At 41.5% G+C, this 14584-nt stretch overlaps 1 protein-coding gene across 3 annotated transcripts in view; it reads left to right on the top strand.

Moving 5' to 3' along the window:
* TPST1 (tyrosylprotein sulfotransferase 1) overlaps positions 1-10299 on the top strand; it is a 114603-nt gene extending 104304 nt beyond the window's left edge. For all 3 annotated transcript variants that reach the window (XM_023753442.1, XM_023753443.1, XM_006088218.3), the window contains exons 4-6: positions 4479-4529; positions 7051-7096; positions 9836-10299. In XM_023753442.1, the coding sequence (XP_023609210.1) occupies positions 4479-4529; positions 7051-7068 (69 nt within the window). In that variant the 3' untranslated portion in view covers positions 7069-7096; positions 9836-10299. The remainder of the gene's footprint in view (positions 1-4478; positions 4530-7050; positions 7097-9835) is intronic.
* Positions 10300-14584: the final 4285 nt, after the last annotated feature.

Genomic DNA, 14584 nt, shown 5'->3' on the forward strand with positions numbered 1-14584 from the left:
TTCTCTCTCCTTCTCCCTTCCTCTCTTTCTCTAAAATTAATAAATATAAATATAAATATAGGGGTAAATAAAGATATACCATGATAGCACTAATAAAAAATTGCTAAGTGAAAAAAGCCAATTTGAAAAGGCTGCATACTGTATGATTCCAACTGTATGACATTATAAAAAAGGCAAAACTATGGAGACAGTAAAAAAGTTGAGACCAGGGGAGATGAACAGGTGGTGGTACACAGGAGAGATTTATGCCAGTGGAACTATTCTGTATTCTACTGTCATGGTGAGTACACAGAAAGTACAGCACAAATAGCGAACACTAGTGCAAACTAAAGACTTTTATTAATTGCAGCATATTAATACTGATTCATTAACTGTAGCATATGTACTACAGTAATGCAATTAATAATATGGGAAACTGTAGAAGAGAGAGAGGAAGTATATGGGGACTCTGTACTTTCTGCTCAATTTTTTCGTAAACCTAAAACTGCTCTAAAAATATTCTATTAATGTAAAACTGTATGAGGCAATTATTAACCCCAGCTAAAATACACACAAGTTGTGTAAAAGAAGTAAATGTGTGATATTTATACTTTCACTTTATATAAATATTTATATTGTAATAATAATGAAAATGTACAGAATGTGTTTTTAACAAAAAAGTGTTGTGTACTTTCTTTTAATGCTCACCCAAAAATATGCTTATTGATTTTAGAGGGGGCGGGGAGAGAGAGAGAAACATTGGTGTGAGAGGGAAACATCAATCAGTTGCCTCCCATACTCACCCCAACCAGCAATACAACTTGGATCTGGGTATGTGCCCTGACTGGGACTCGAACCCACATTTCAGTGTACAGGACAATGCTCCAACCAACGGAGCCACACCGGTCAGGGCTATTGTATAATTTTTGAGAAGCTAGAGGAAAGGAAGTGATTCAGACCTGATATCCTCATCCTATTAATAAAAAGCTAATATGCAAATTGTCCCCTCTACCAGGAGTTTTACCAGGCGGCGGGGCTGGCTAGCCAACCTCCCGTGGCCCCTCCCCCCAGCTGGCCCAGCCCGTACCCCACCCATGCACGAATTCGTGCACCAGGCCTCTAGTCTATTATAATAGGAAGTCTGTGTAACAGAAGTGAACATCCATGCTCCAGTCTGAAGATGTTTCCCCCATGTATCCCCAAGCCCATTTCACCATGTCTTCTGCATCATCAGATTTTGCTCTCCAGTAGGATCTTTCCCATCAATAAACAAATATGCCCTTAGTGGGTTTTTTTTTTTTTTAGCTTAATATGCACACATGCACACACAGAATTCCGTTTCTTTGCTGCCCTTTACATCAAAACTCAGCCTGGCCAGCTTGGCTCAGCAGTTGAGTGTCGACCTATGAACCAGGAAATCACGGTTCGATTCCCGATCAGGGCACATGCCCAGGCTATGGGCTCAATCCCCAGTATGGGGTTTGCAGGAGGCAACCAATCAGTGATTCTCTCTTATCACTGATGTTTCTATCCCTCTCTCCCTCTCCTTTCCTCTCTGAAATCAATAAAAATAAAAAAGAGTAAGACTTGAGGGAAAAATTCTTAGTGTTCTCCTTTAAAAAAAACACGCTCAAGTTTTCTTTACTCCCTGTCTCCAATTCCTTCTCCTTTATTCTGTCATACATTCAGAATTTCATAACTACCAGGCTACTTAATTTACATCGTCAAGGTCACACTGACCTTCATGTTATTAAATCCAGTGGTCATTTTTTTTTACCTCCCAGTATCTTTTGATACAATTGATTACTCCCTCCTTTTTTTTATGAGTTTATTTATTATTTTTTTTATTGATTTCAGAAAGAAAAGGAGAGTGAGAGTGAGATAGAAACATTAATGATGAGAGGGAATCATTGATCGGCTGCCTCCTGCACAGCCCCTACTGGGGATCGAGCCCGCAACCCCAGGCATGTGCCCTTGACCAGAATCGAACCTGGGACTCTTCAGTCCACAGGCCAGTGCTCTATCCAGTGAGCCAAACCAGCTAAGGCGATTACTCCCTCCTTGATATGTTTCTTTCACTTGGCTTCTAGGACATGACTTAAAATATATTTTTTTTCCTATGTCATTGATATCTTCTTAGTCGTCTTTGTTGGTTCTTCTTCTCCCTGACTTTTAAATGTTAGAATGTCCCAATATCTCAGTCTTAAGTCCTCTGCTCTTCTCTATCTACCATGAGCCCCCCTGGGTTACCTCATCAGGTATTGAGGCTTCACCTAGCATCTCTAAGTTAATGCTTCTCAAATTTATATATTCCAGCTCAGACCTCTTCCATGAACTCCAGAATTGTATATCCAACTGACTACTTGATATTTTCATTCATTGGCTAATAGACATCTCAAACTTAACGTATCCAAAACTGAACTAATGATCTTCCAAAAATCTACTAAACACAGAATCTTTCCTAACTGAGTTGATGGCAGCTGCATATTTCCAATTGGTAGTTGCTTAGGCCAAAAACCTTGGAGTCATCCTTGACTCTCCTCTGCTCTGTCACATCCCGTATCCAGTCTGTTAGGAAGTCTACATGTAATTAGAAAAACAAATCCACAAACCTACCACGCCTCACCACCTCCACTGCCACCCTCCTTGCCATCCTTTCTCGTCTGGATTATTGCTGTAGCCTCCATACTCCAGTCTAAGGTAAACAGAGCAACGGAAGTCTGAGGATGGTGCTTTGTAACTTCCCATTTCCCTGCACTGGACAAATTACTTAACTTCTCTGTGCCTTTCTCTCTAAAAAGATAATACCTCCCTCCAGAGATTGTGGAGTTCCACAAGATAGTACATATGAAGCCCTTACTTAACACTAACCTGGTGCAGAGAAAGTAGTAAAGTTTAGCTGCTGTTCTTTTCATTTTTATTTCCAGTGCACCCTCCAAATCAAATGCCTACTTTTGTCTTCCTGTCACTTCTTCAGTGCTTGAGGTGGGCGGAGGCTCTGTAGAGAGGTGTGGATTCTGAGTACCTAACTCATCGCTGTCAGACAAAATCCTCAGTCCTTAGTGCCAGGGAGTAGTATGTCCAGAACACTGTTTCTTGTCGCCAAAGGAAATTCTATTCCTAACTTTGCTGTTTTTGTAAGCAATGCAGGACTTGGTTTCTTGACTAAATAGGAATTGCTTTGTCAGTAGAAAGTGTTCTTTTTGTCAGTACCAAAACTTAACTGTCTTAATTATATATCTATACTAGAGGCCCGATGCACAAAATAGTGCAAGGGGCTCAGCCCTCGCAGCCCCGGCTTCGTCCAGAAGGTCATTCGGCTGTCCGGTCTAATTAGCATATTACACTTTTATTATTATAGATAATATAGCTTAATTATAGCTGTATAATAATGTCTTAATATCTGGTAGAATAAGCCCCTCCCATTTTGTTCTTTTTTTTAAGATTACCTTGAGTAGTTTTGGTCTTATGCATTTCCATATAACTTCTGTAATCAGCTTCAAATTACCCCTTCCCCAGTCCCAGAAAATAGTATGTCTCTCTATTTATTTGGTCTTGTCTTATACATCTTTTATTAGATTTATTCTCAGGTATTTGGTGTGGGGTTTTTTAATATTAGTGTAAATGGTATTATTTTTAAAAAGTATTTCCTAATCACTGGCATTAGAAACATAATTTTACATATAGAAAAGAGTAAATTTTTAGTTATAAGATTGCCCTGGTCGGGTGGTTTAGCTGGTTGGAGCATCGTCCCATGCACCAAAAGGGTCACAGGTTCAATGCCCAGTTAGAGCACATACCTGGGTTGTGGGTTCAATCCCCGGTCAGGGCATGTATGGAAGGCAACTGATTGATGCCTCTCTCTCACACTGATGTCTCTCTCTCCCTTCCTCTCTCTCTAAAAATCAATAAGCATTATCCTTAGGTGAGGATTAAAATCAATCAATCAATCAGTCACATCGTAATGCTGTGTGACTAGTTTGGGATTTAAAAAATAATAATTATCATAAGATTTTATGAGCTTAAAAGTATTTATCATTTTAAGAATCATCTAATATTTAAATTATTATGGGAATCTTGGGTACATTAAGAAAGGTTGGATTAAATTCAGGGTTTTAAGGTTGGAGAGTTCAAAAGGAAGTCAGGTGGAGCCTATTCCTAGATTGTGGGAATTCTGTGTTGGTTGCTTGAGAGAGAAGCGCTGGGGCTTGTTTCTCTTTCAGCTAAAATGATTAGAACTTGGGATGTTGGGATGTTGTTTTTTCTTCTTCCGATACGCTGAGCCCTCTCCCAGCCAGCTCACTTTTGGAAGCACTGGGGTAAATGTGGAGCAGGTGGGATCAGAGTGAATGCGTTTCACTCACTTCTTCAACCCTGGCTGCTCTTGAACTGGCAGGCTTCCCTCCAATTTTAAAACTCACCAAGACTGAAGCAGTAAGCCCACCCACCATCAGGTACTGAAGTGATGATGACAGTATCTGTTTGCTTTCTTTTTCCAGGTCTATAAAGGAGAATTTCAGCTACCTGAATTTCTTAAAGAAAAACCTCAGGTACTGTATCTGTTTTCCCTCTTGATGTATATAGATGGGCTCTTGCATTGAAGTGATCTTTTTAAAGATAATATGTGCATGTAGTAGAAAGATTGGCCTCTGGTAATTGTTGGTTTTAACAATAATTTAATGCAGTCTTAATTTCAGAGAGCTCACTATCCTCCAAAACTAGGGAAATACTTTATTAGTAACTGAAATCCTATTGCTTGAGGTCTTCTAGTCCACACAGTGTTCCACATATAAGGGGCCTGCCTTGTGTATCTGCTCCAGGCCCATTATGAAAACAGTCACAGGGATGTAAAGTACAGCATAAGGAATTTAGTCAATATTTTTATTAACTATATAGGGTGTCAGATGGATACTTAGACTTATTGGGGTGATCACTTTGTAAATTATGTAAATTATATAAATGCCTAATCACTATGTTGTACACCTGATACTAATATAATATTGTATATCAACTATAGTTGAAAACATTTAAACATTTTTAAATCTTCTCAAGGATCTCCTGATCTATCCAAAAAACTCTGATAGACTTTTGCATACAAGGGGTTGCAAGCCCTGAGCCTTGGCGGGGCATGAATTCCCAGAAACCTGGGTGAATTCATGAACAAGCTGTCACTCATTCACAGGCTATGGCATTTGGAGCCAGAGAATAATCCAAGATTCAGAGTCTTGAAGGAATGTCAAATTTTAAGGCTCTTTTGCATAATAAGTCTGAAGGAGTCAAGAAAGGGTATTTAAGACTAAAACTAAAGGGACACCCCTGGTTCGCAGCATACACAAAAATCATTTCTAGGTGGGTTATAGACCTAAATGTGAAAGGCAAAATAATAAAGTTTTTAAGAGACAAGAGAGGAGAATATTAAGACCTCAAGAGGGGAGGATTTAAAAAAACTGTGGTACATCTACACAATGGAATACTACACTGCTGTAAAAAAGAAGGAAATCTTACCATTTGCAACAGCATGGATGGAACTGGAGAGCATTATGCTAAGCGAAATAAGCCAGTGGGAGAAAAATAAATATCACATGATCTCAGTCATTTGTGGAATATAATGAACAATGTAAACTGATGAACAAAAACAGATCCAGAGACAGAGAAGCATCGATCAGACTGTCAAACCTCAGAGGAAAGGTAGGGGAGGGTGGGGGTAAAGGGGAGAGATCAACCAAAGGACTTACATGCATGCATATAAGCCTAACCAATGGACACAGACACGGGGGGGGGGAAGTGAGCCCCTATCCAGAGGTTGGGCTGGCTGAAAGCCCCAGCCCTCTAAATACAGGGTTGCTGTTTCTGGTGAGCAGCCCCCATTCTGAGTCATCTCATCTCTTAGGGTAAACTCAGGTGTAATCCAAGGGGCTCGTAAATACACTTCTGTTTCCCAGGAATTTCAAGGAGTTAGTCTCCCCATCAGGAACCAAGGACAAAGGCCAGTGAAATTATTTATGATGCTGAGTGGGGGGGGGGGGAACAATGGGGGAATAAGGACACATATGTAATACCTTAATCAATAAAGGAAAAAAAAGAGGGAAGGATTTCTTAAGTCATTGAAAATACTAATCATTAATTTTAAAATGGCTAAGTTGGACTACATTAAAATTGAGAATGTTTACTTATCAGAAAGCATCATAGAGGGAGTAAAAAAGTACGTGGGAGAAAATATTTGAAACAAATGACTTAACTGTGGAATATAGATAATTTCTACAAATCAATAAGAAAAATACTTTTAAAGGTATATCCAGCACTTCAATCCCCTTACTCGGGTAGTTTCATTTACTGCATCACACACATACTTAGAAAAGGGCCTATAAAAGACTTTTCTTAACTTCTGATAAATGGGAACACTGGAGCCCACTGAACCCTCACCCTTGAACTTAGCTAGAATGGCTCGCAGAACTCAGGGAGGCTTTATACTTGTGATTACACTTTTATATTTATAAAGGATACAATCAGGACCAGCCACATGAAGAGACACAGGACAGAGTCGGGGAGGGTCTCAAACACAGTTACTGCGCCTTGGAATCGGGGTACTTCCTCCCACACATCCGAGTGTTCGCCAACCAGGAAGCTCCACTGAACTCTGGCATCTTGGGTTCTAATCGCATAGGCATGATTGATTGGATCATTGGCCGTGTGACTGAGCTCAATCCCCAGTCAATGTCCCCTATCCAGAGGTTGGGCTGGCTGAAAGCCCCAGCCCCCTAAATACAGGGTTGCTGTTTCTGGTGAGCAGCCCCCATTCTGAGTCATCTCATCTCTTAGGGTAAACTCAGGTGTGATCCAAGGGGCTCGTAAATACACTTCTGTTTCGCAGGAATTTCAAGGAGTTAGTCTCCCCATCAGGAACCAGGGACAAAGGCCAGTGAATTATTTATGATACAGCAGCAGCAGACTGCGTTCAGTAGAAAGTCTACTCAGAGCCTGCAAGCTACACCTGGTATTTTGACCGGCGCTGTCATTACTCATGCCGACCAACTCTGAGGACTCTAAAACAGCTTTTGCTTTTTTTGACAGACTGAGCAGGGGGAGTAGCAGAGCCAGGAGCCTCTTACATCCTAAGGTGAGGTTGGGGGACATGGCTGGTCTTTGGGTTTCCCTGCTTAGGCTCTTGTAGGAGGGCAGGGTGGCCAGGGTGGAGAGAGAGCACAGCTCTGGAGTCGGTTGGCCTGGGCTGGAATCTTGGCTCTTTGTGACATTGAGCAAATTACTCAACTTCTCTGTTTCTTAGTTCCTCATCTGTAAAATGAGGACAATATTAACAAGAGAGTGGTAGTAAGAATTAACCATCATAATGTCTGCAAAAAGCCCGATACATAGTAAGCAAAATAACAGTGTTGTTATTTTCAACATGATAAATAATAAGATATTTTAGCTGAAAGAAACCTGGAGAACATCAACCTCAACCATCTGTTTGCTGGTAAGGCAACTGACCCTAGAGAGAGTAGGTGATTTGTCAAGGTCACATCCCAGGTCGGAGAACCCAGGGCTGAAGAACCCAGCGCTTCTCTCTCCACCCTGCTTTCTCTCTGTTCTGACATGCACATACTTTTGTACTAATATTTGGGAGGGCTAGTTGGTTTGTTTGTCAAGTCTGCCCTTGCTGATTTTAATGTATTATGAATCTCATGTTTGTAACTTGCATTGTCTCACGGTAGCCAAGGACTGCAGTTTGGGCTAGGCCAGCAGGCCTTATACGCCCCCTTTATATATGAGTAATCACCAGGGGCGTGTCCAGGGTCACCAGCCACTTAGTGGCAAAGCTGGATTCTGGACCCAGACCCCCTGGATGGAGCCACTCAGAGCTTATCCCCCTCTCCCACACTTGCTGAAGATCCTATTTTGCTCTGAATGATGTGGTGATGCCTTAGATCAGCGGTTCTCAACCTGTAGGTCTCGACCCTTTTGGAAGTCAAAAGACCCTTTCACAGGGGTCGCCTAAGACCATCCTTCATATCAAATATTTACATTACTATTCATAACAGTAGCAACATTACAGTTATGAAGTAGCAATGAAAATAATTTTTAAAAATATATATATATTTTATTGATTTTTTACAGAGAGGAAGGGAGAGGGATAGAGAGTTAGAAACATCGATCAGCTGCCTCCTGCACACCTCCTACTGGGGATGTGCCCGCAACCAAGGTACATGCCGTTGACCGGAATCCAACCTGGGACCTTTCAGTCTGCAGGCCGACGCTCTATCCACTGAGCCAAACCGGTTAGGGCGCAATGAAAATAATTTTATGGTTGGGTCACAACATGAGGAACTGTATTTAAAGGGCCAGAAGGTTGAGAACCACTGCCTTAGATCATTTGGAACTTGAAAAGCTTTTTGAAAATTTGATTTTTGCTTGCTGTTTTATTTTTATTTTATATAATAGCCATGTATTGAGTGCATACTCCATACCAAGCATAAAATGCTAAGCATTTTACATATAGTATATAAATGATATATATTATATGGTATCCTATATAATAAAAGCCTAATATGCTAAGTGTCCGACTGTTTGTTCCACCATTCAATCAGTCACTATGATGCACACAGACCACCAGGGGGCAGACGCTCTGACAGGTAGGTTAGCTTGCTGCTGGGGTCTGGCCGATCAAGACTGGGCAAGACAGGCTGGACACGCCCTGGACAAATCCATGCACCGGGCCTCTAGTATAATATATAATATGTGAAACAACATCTATGATAAATATAAGTATGTATTTGAATGAGTTCATTCAAGTGTCAAGGCATTCTGGCAAGTAGGTAGTATTATTCCTGTTGTACTGATGAGAAAATTGAGCTTGAATAATTTGAATAGGAGATTTGTATGACTTGCGGTGTGTTTGTGGATTATAGATAGTATAAGCACATGAATACTGCTATGCCATGTCAAAATCACGGATGGCAATGAGCCAGTAACATGAATAGGTTTTAGGATTTATGTTTGTCCTTTTGCTAAGGAGCAAATACTAAATGTTAGACTTATACTCTATGGGTATGCATATCCAACAGCTGTTATCAGGCCTTGGATAATTTTGTTTATCCAAAATACTTTCAAAAGTTATAAATCCCCTCCCCAACACACACACACACACACACACACACACACACACACACTCACCACATACGGCTTTATTTATTGACGGCTGTCTCACAAGACACATCCAGACAAACTTCTCTAGTAACAAAGTACAGACATGATCCCTGAAAGTATAGTGTTTGTTTTACAAGACATAATGCCATGTCAAGTTGACGCTAGCATTTCATTCTTGTTTGCCAATCGAGGCCTGTAAGTGCCCACATGCATTGAGGGAAGGACTCCGGAGAAGCTGGGAAGACAACAGAGCATCTCAGGACAGATACCAGTCTGTCTTCTTGTCTTTCGGATCCTTTGTCATTTGAATGACAGTTGCTGTGTTATCTAAACCTTCCTTAGCATCCACTTTCTCAAAAGAAGAGTCAGTTGGACCTCTGGACATTTGACGGCCCTACCAGTGCCCCCGCAGTAGCTTCAGTTGCTATGCCAGTTGCAGTCATTTAGAAATAGGCAGGAGCGGCCCTTGTTTTGCCTGCCATCTGCCTGTTTTGCACATTGGAGCTCCTGCCAGGCATCTCCATGCATCCCAGATGGAGGGAGAGCATGCCTCTCCCGTGGTCCTCAGGTTAACTGTTCTCGGAATTGTTGATTCTCCTGCCCATCTACCTGGCTCATGTCAGGCCCACAACTGGGAAGGAGGCCATGTGGTGCAGGGGAAGAAGGAACTGAGACTCAACACCTGTAACCGAATTCCTTTTGTTTCCTCTAGGGAAGACTGATGCCTTTTCATCTAGAACTGGCTGTCACCTGCTGAGATCCATGGAGTGTACGTACCATGGCCCGCATCTCCTGTTCATTTGTCAGACTCCTCCCACTGAGAGGGTGGGATGAAGAACACATTTGGGCCTTCCTGAGTGATCTGTGCCCTGAGCACAGCGCTCTTGATTCTATTGCATGCACAACCCAGCGGATTAGGAGCCCCGAAGGGACGTGCGCTTTCTGTTAAAACTGCTCTGGTCCTTATCTTTTCTTACCATATTCAAACTTTGTTTTAAAGGGGAGGGTTTAAAATTGGCATTCTGTAAGTAAAATTGGTCAGTTTCTCTTGGTTTTGTAGAATACTCGTACCTGTTTATTGATGTGGATAATACTAAATATCTTAATTATTTAAATTGTATTGTTTCTGAGAAGTTGAGGGATTCCTGTATACATTTACAATGTAATGACTTTTGTATTTTATTTTTCAAAATAAAAGCTTTAAGTGTGAAGCATCCTGGCAGTTTACATATTTTCATTACAAGATCTTTGATTCAATTTAAAGTGAATACTTCTGCCAGGCCAATTCATTGTTCAGCACCTTCAAAATATTTCTTGAATCCATCCCTTTCCCTTCAACTCCACTGCCCCACCCTCATCTATCACCATCTATCACCTAGGCTATTGCAGTGTACAGCCTCCTAACCAACACCCTATCCCTCCTCTTGCCCCCTCAAATTCTATTCAGCACAAGGCAGAGTAAGAGTTTTAAAATGCACATCTGGCCCTAGGTGGTTTGGCTCAATGGATAGAGCCTTGGCCTGCAGCCCAAAGGGACCCGGGTTCGATTCCAGTCAGGGGCGCATACCTTGGTTGCAGGCTGCTACTTGGCCTAGGCTCCTGGTTGGGGCGCGTGCAGGAGGTAACGAATCGATATGTTTCTCTCACACTGATGTTTCTCTGTCTTTCCCTCTCTCTTCCACTCTCCGTAAAAATCAATGGGAAAATATCCTCTGGTGAAGATTAACAAAAATAAAATAAAGTGAAGTAAAATAAAATAAAATGCACATCTGGGTATGACCCTCCCACTTACATTTCATTTAGAATAGAATCCAGACTCCTGCCGAGATCCAGCTGCTGCCCTCCTCCCCATCGAGTTGCAGGCCAATCTCTTCCACCTTGCCTTTGTGCTCCAGCATTCTCTGCCCCCTTTGATTTAAAATAAATACTGCCACCAGGTCAATTCTTTGTTCAGCACTACCTCCTGTCATTCCTTTGTTCAAAAGCCTTCTTTGATTCTCTAATGCTAACACGTTACATCTAAACTATTCTGCCTCCACAATATAGCCTCACTACTCCCTGGGTACAGTATACTTCCTCCCTGTCTCCTCACATACCCTTCATTTTCTGCTTCTTCCAGATGCCTATCAGCCACTCCTCACCCCTCTACCTGGGAAATGCCAGCCTCATTGAGGACTCAGCTGGCTTCAGACCCATTTCTTCCTATTCAACTGCTCCAACCACCAAATAGCAATAAAAATCAGCATTAGCTAAAAAAAAAAAAAATCAGCATTAGCTTAACTCCTTTTGCTTATTTCCTGTGTTAGTCTTATGTCACCGACTTTGTAGGGGAGAAGTCACATATTCCTATAGAGCCTATCAGAATGGGAGGGAAGGACATACTCAACTAACCCAGCCTGACTCCAATACTTGCCTCTAAGGGACATATGCTTTTTATTCCCACACCTGTCCACTTTGCACGGGTGGGAGTATATTGGAACAGGAAGAGGACAGAGAACCACTGCACAGAATGGTTGATTCGGGAAAAGGACACCACTATACAGCTAGCCTGGAGAAGCACACGCTGTGGTATCTCCATCCTTATTGGCATTCCTTCTCTCACAAAGCTTTATTTCCTTTAAGCCCTGTGAAGAAAAGCGTCTGTGCCACATGACATCTTCGACCACCTTCCTGAAGTTGCCTGTATTTGTGAAATGTGATTTGATGGAATCAATTTGAACTCCGGTTGAACAAATGCAAGATGGCTGGAGTAAAATTTTAAAAGGAGGTAACCGGGTGAAGGATCAGGGTGGACGTGTGACCTGTGACTGTGGGAGGGCTTCCTGGAGCCACCATAGCCATGGCCACAGCCAGCAGTGAACCCGGGGAGCCAGGGAGAAGCCGGTGTCCTTAGTGGCCATGGCAGAAGCTTGGAGAGAGCATCAGCCAGTGGGAATCATAGACTTTTAAAATGAGGGGGGAATCTTAGTAACCAGTCAAGTAACCATTCTGGTAACATTTATCAAGAGCGTCTCATGGTGCAGGCCCTGTGATAACCTCTGTACATGTTTAAACTCATTTAATTCTCATAATTACCATCTGAGATAATTTTATAAACACTGGCTCAGGGAGGTGAAGCGCCTAGTGCAGCTAGTAAGTGACAGAGTCAGGAAACAAATACTAGCAACCTGGTTCCAGGGCCTACGCCCTTAACCACTACCTCTCAATCATCATCTGTATTTACACTCGAAAAGAAAATTGTCACGAGCATCGAGTGACAACTGTTTAAGTACCTCCCTTGTACTTAGTAACCTGGTAGGTGTAATTAAGAGTGGGTGTGCCAAATAGTGTAGGCAGATCACTGCGCTTGGGAATTTATGGTCTTGGTGAAAATCAAGAAAAATGCACATGAAACAATTATTTCAAGCTCCAACAAGGCCTATAAAGCCTGGCTGGTAGGTGATAGACACGTAATGGTCTAGGCAAGACTCCATTTAGTGTTACCCCCAAGTCTGCATTTCCAGGGAGCTACGGATTCTGGGCTTTTCTCCGGCAAGGTCAGTGCTTTCACATTGAGTTCCCTTTGTCACCACTCAACACAGTCCTCTGCAGGCACTTTAGGCCTTTGCATAAAGCACTTCCTTAGTTATTCTGAATTGGGCAAAAGAGATCATTTTTATTCACTTTGGGTTTAAGTCCTAACAAAGCAATTCATTGAGGTGTGTCTGTGTGTGTGTGTGTGTGTGTGGTCTTGTTAGACATGAAAATAAATGACTTTGACTCTCCCTTTGGGGTTTATTGATTATTACTGAAGATCCAAAAGATCCAAAATTGAATCATTTTTCACAATAAAACCACTATTTTTGTTATATGCTGTAGAAATGGCTTTATGGCCTTACCCTAGAAGGCAAGCCTAAAATGCCCTCTATTGGTCTAACATGGAATGACTGTTAACCATATGAAAAAGTTTAACGTTGAAAGCAATAAGGGGAAATATACCACAGGGTATGCAAAACTTTCTCTGCAAAGGTGTCTATTGCAATGTAGTTTATAGGAGCAAAAAATTAGAAACAACCTAATGAAGGGGGAATTGGTTAAATGAATTATGGTACATTCACAGAATAGAATATTCTTCAGCTCATAAATATGAAATTGAAAAAAATAATATCAAAAATATTTGTTACAGTAAATAAAAACCTGAGCTCACAGAGCTGTTTATTATGATTCCATTTTTATTTAAAGAGTAGGTTAAAAAAGTAAGTAGGCTATCTAAATTGATAGACAACAGAAAGGACATATGCCACAATGTTAGCAGTGTTATCTCTTCCTGGTGGAGTTGTGGGGATTCTTGTTTTCTTCTTTCTGCTTATTTTCTAGACCTGCTACAATAAATGTGAATTACTTCTGCAAATAAAAAGTAGAAAACAATGAGAGTTTTTGTTTAAAAAAATAAATCAAAAGATTGAATCCTCCTAATCGTATAACTTAAAAACACTCACAAACTGGGGGCTAGAACAATGCTGTGACTTATTCACAGCTACATATCTAGTTAACATTGACTTTCAGTTCACTTATTTTATGATAAGTCTCATTATTTTAGCCAATTATTTTTATTTAAAAATTAGTACTGTTAATAATCTGAAGCCCTTGCCGGGTTCCAAGATACTCAGTTGTTTAGAGCATCGTCCTGATACACCGAGGTTGCGGGTTCGATCCCCAGTCAGGACACATACAAGAAGCAACCAATGAGCTCTAAAATCAATATAAAAAATAACCAGAAGACTTGACTATTAGTTGTTCTTCAGAAATGAGTAACTTGGACTTGAACCGGAAATGAAGCAGGGTATCAGCGTTGAGGACATTTAGTGGAGCACATATGAAATGATCACAATGAGGGTAGCATTGATTTATTTCTTATACAGGTCTAGGCAAACTACAACCGGTGAAATGACTCTGGCCACACCTATCATTTATAGACATGGCTTGCCATGGCTGCTTTCCCTCAACAGCAGCAAAATTGAGTAGAGACCAATGAATGGCCCGCTAAGCTGAAAATACTTACCATCTGGACCTTTGCAGAAAAGTTTGCTCCTGCCTCAGGATAGAGAATGTTTCAGCACACCTTAATGCTGCTCACCAACCAGAAGGACTTTCAACGGGCAATTCTAAACAAATGTCAGAATTAGGAAGCCCCTAAAAGGCAAGTTGTTTTTCCCAGATACCCTTTTACTGCCTCAGAGAAGGAGGCCCCTCTCAGCCTCAAATCCAAGGCAATTTCTAAGTGGTGGGGGGTGCCTGTGGGGATAAGGGCTGAGGAATGGTGAAGAGGCCCCCAGAGATGGGAACATTAGAAGACAGCCTGCAGGGGATTATATTCTCAGCTAACGTCTTCCTCCACTTGTTGGAACCCCATTGAGGTGATAGATATTGTAGCAGTGAGGTGCTTAAACCTGAGCTGAGAGATCAGTGGAAATGCTATACA

Source organism: Myotis lucifugus, unplaced genomic scaffold (genome assembly GCF_000147115.1).
Source record: "Myotis lucifugus unplaced genomic scaffold, Myoluc2.0 scaffold_45, whole genome shotgun sequence".
In the NCBI taxonomy this organism is placed as follows: domain Eukaryota; kingdom Metazoa; phylum Chordata; class Mammalia; order Chiroptera; family Vespertilionidae; genus Myotis; species Myotis lucifugus.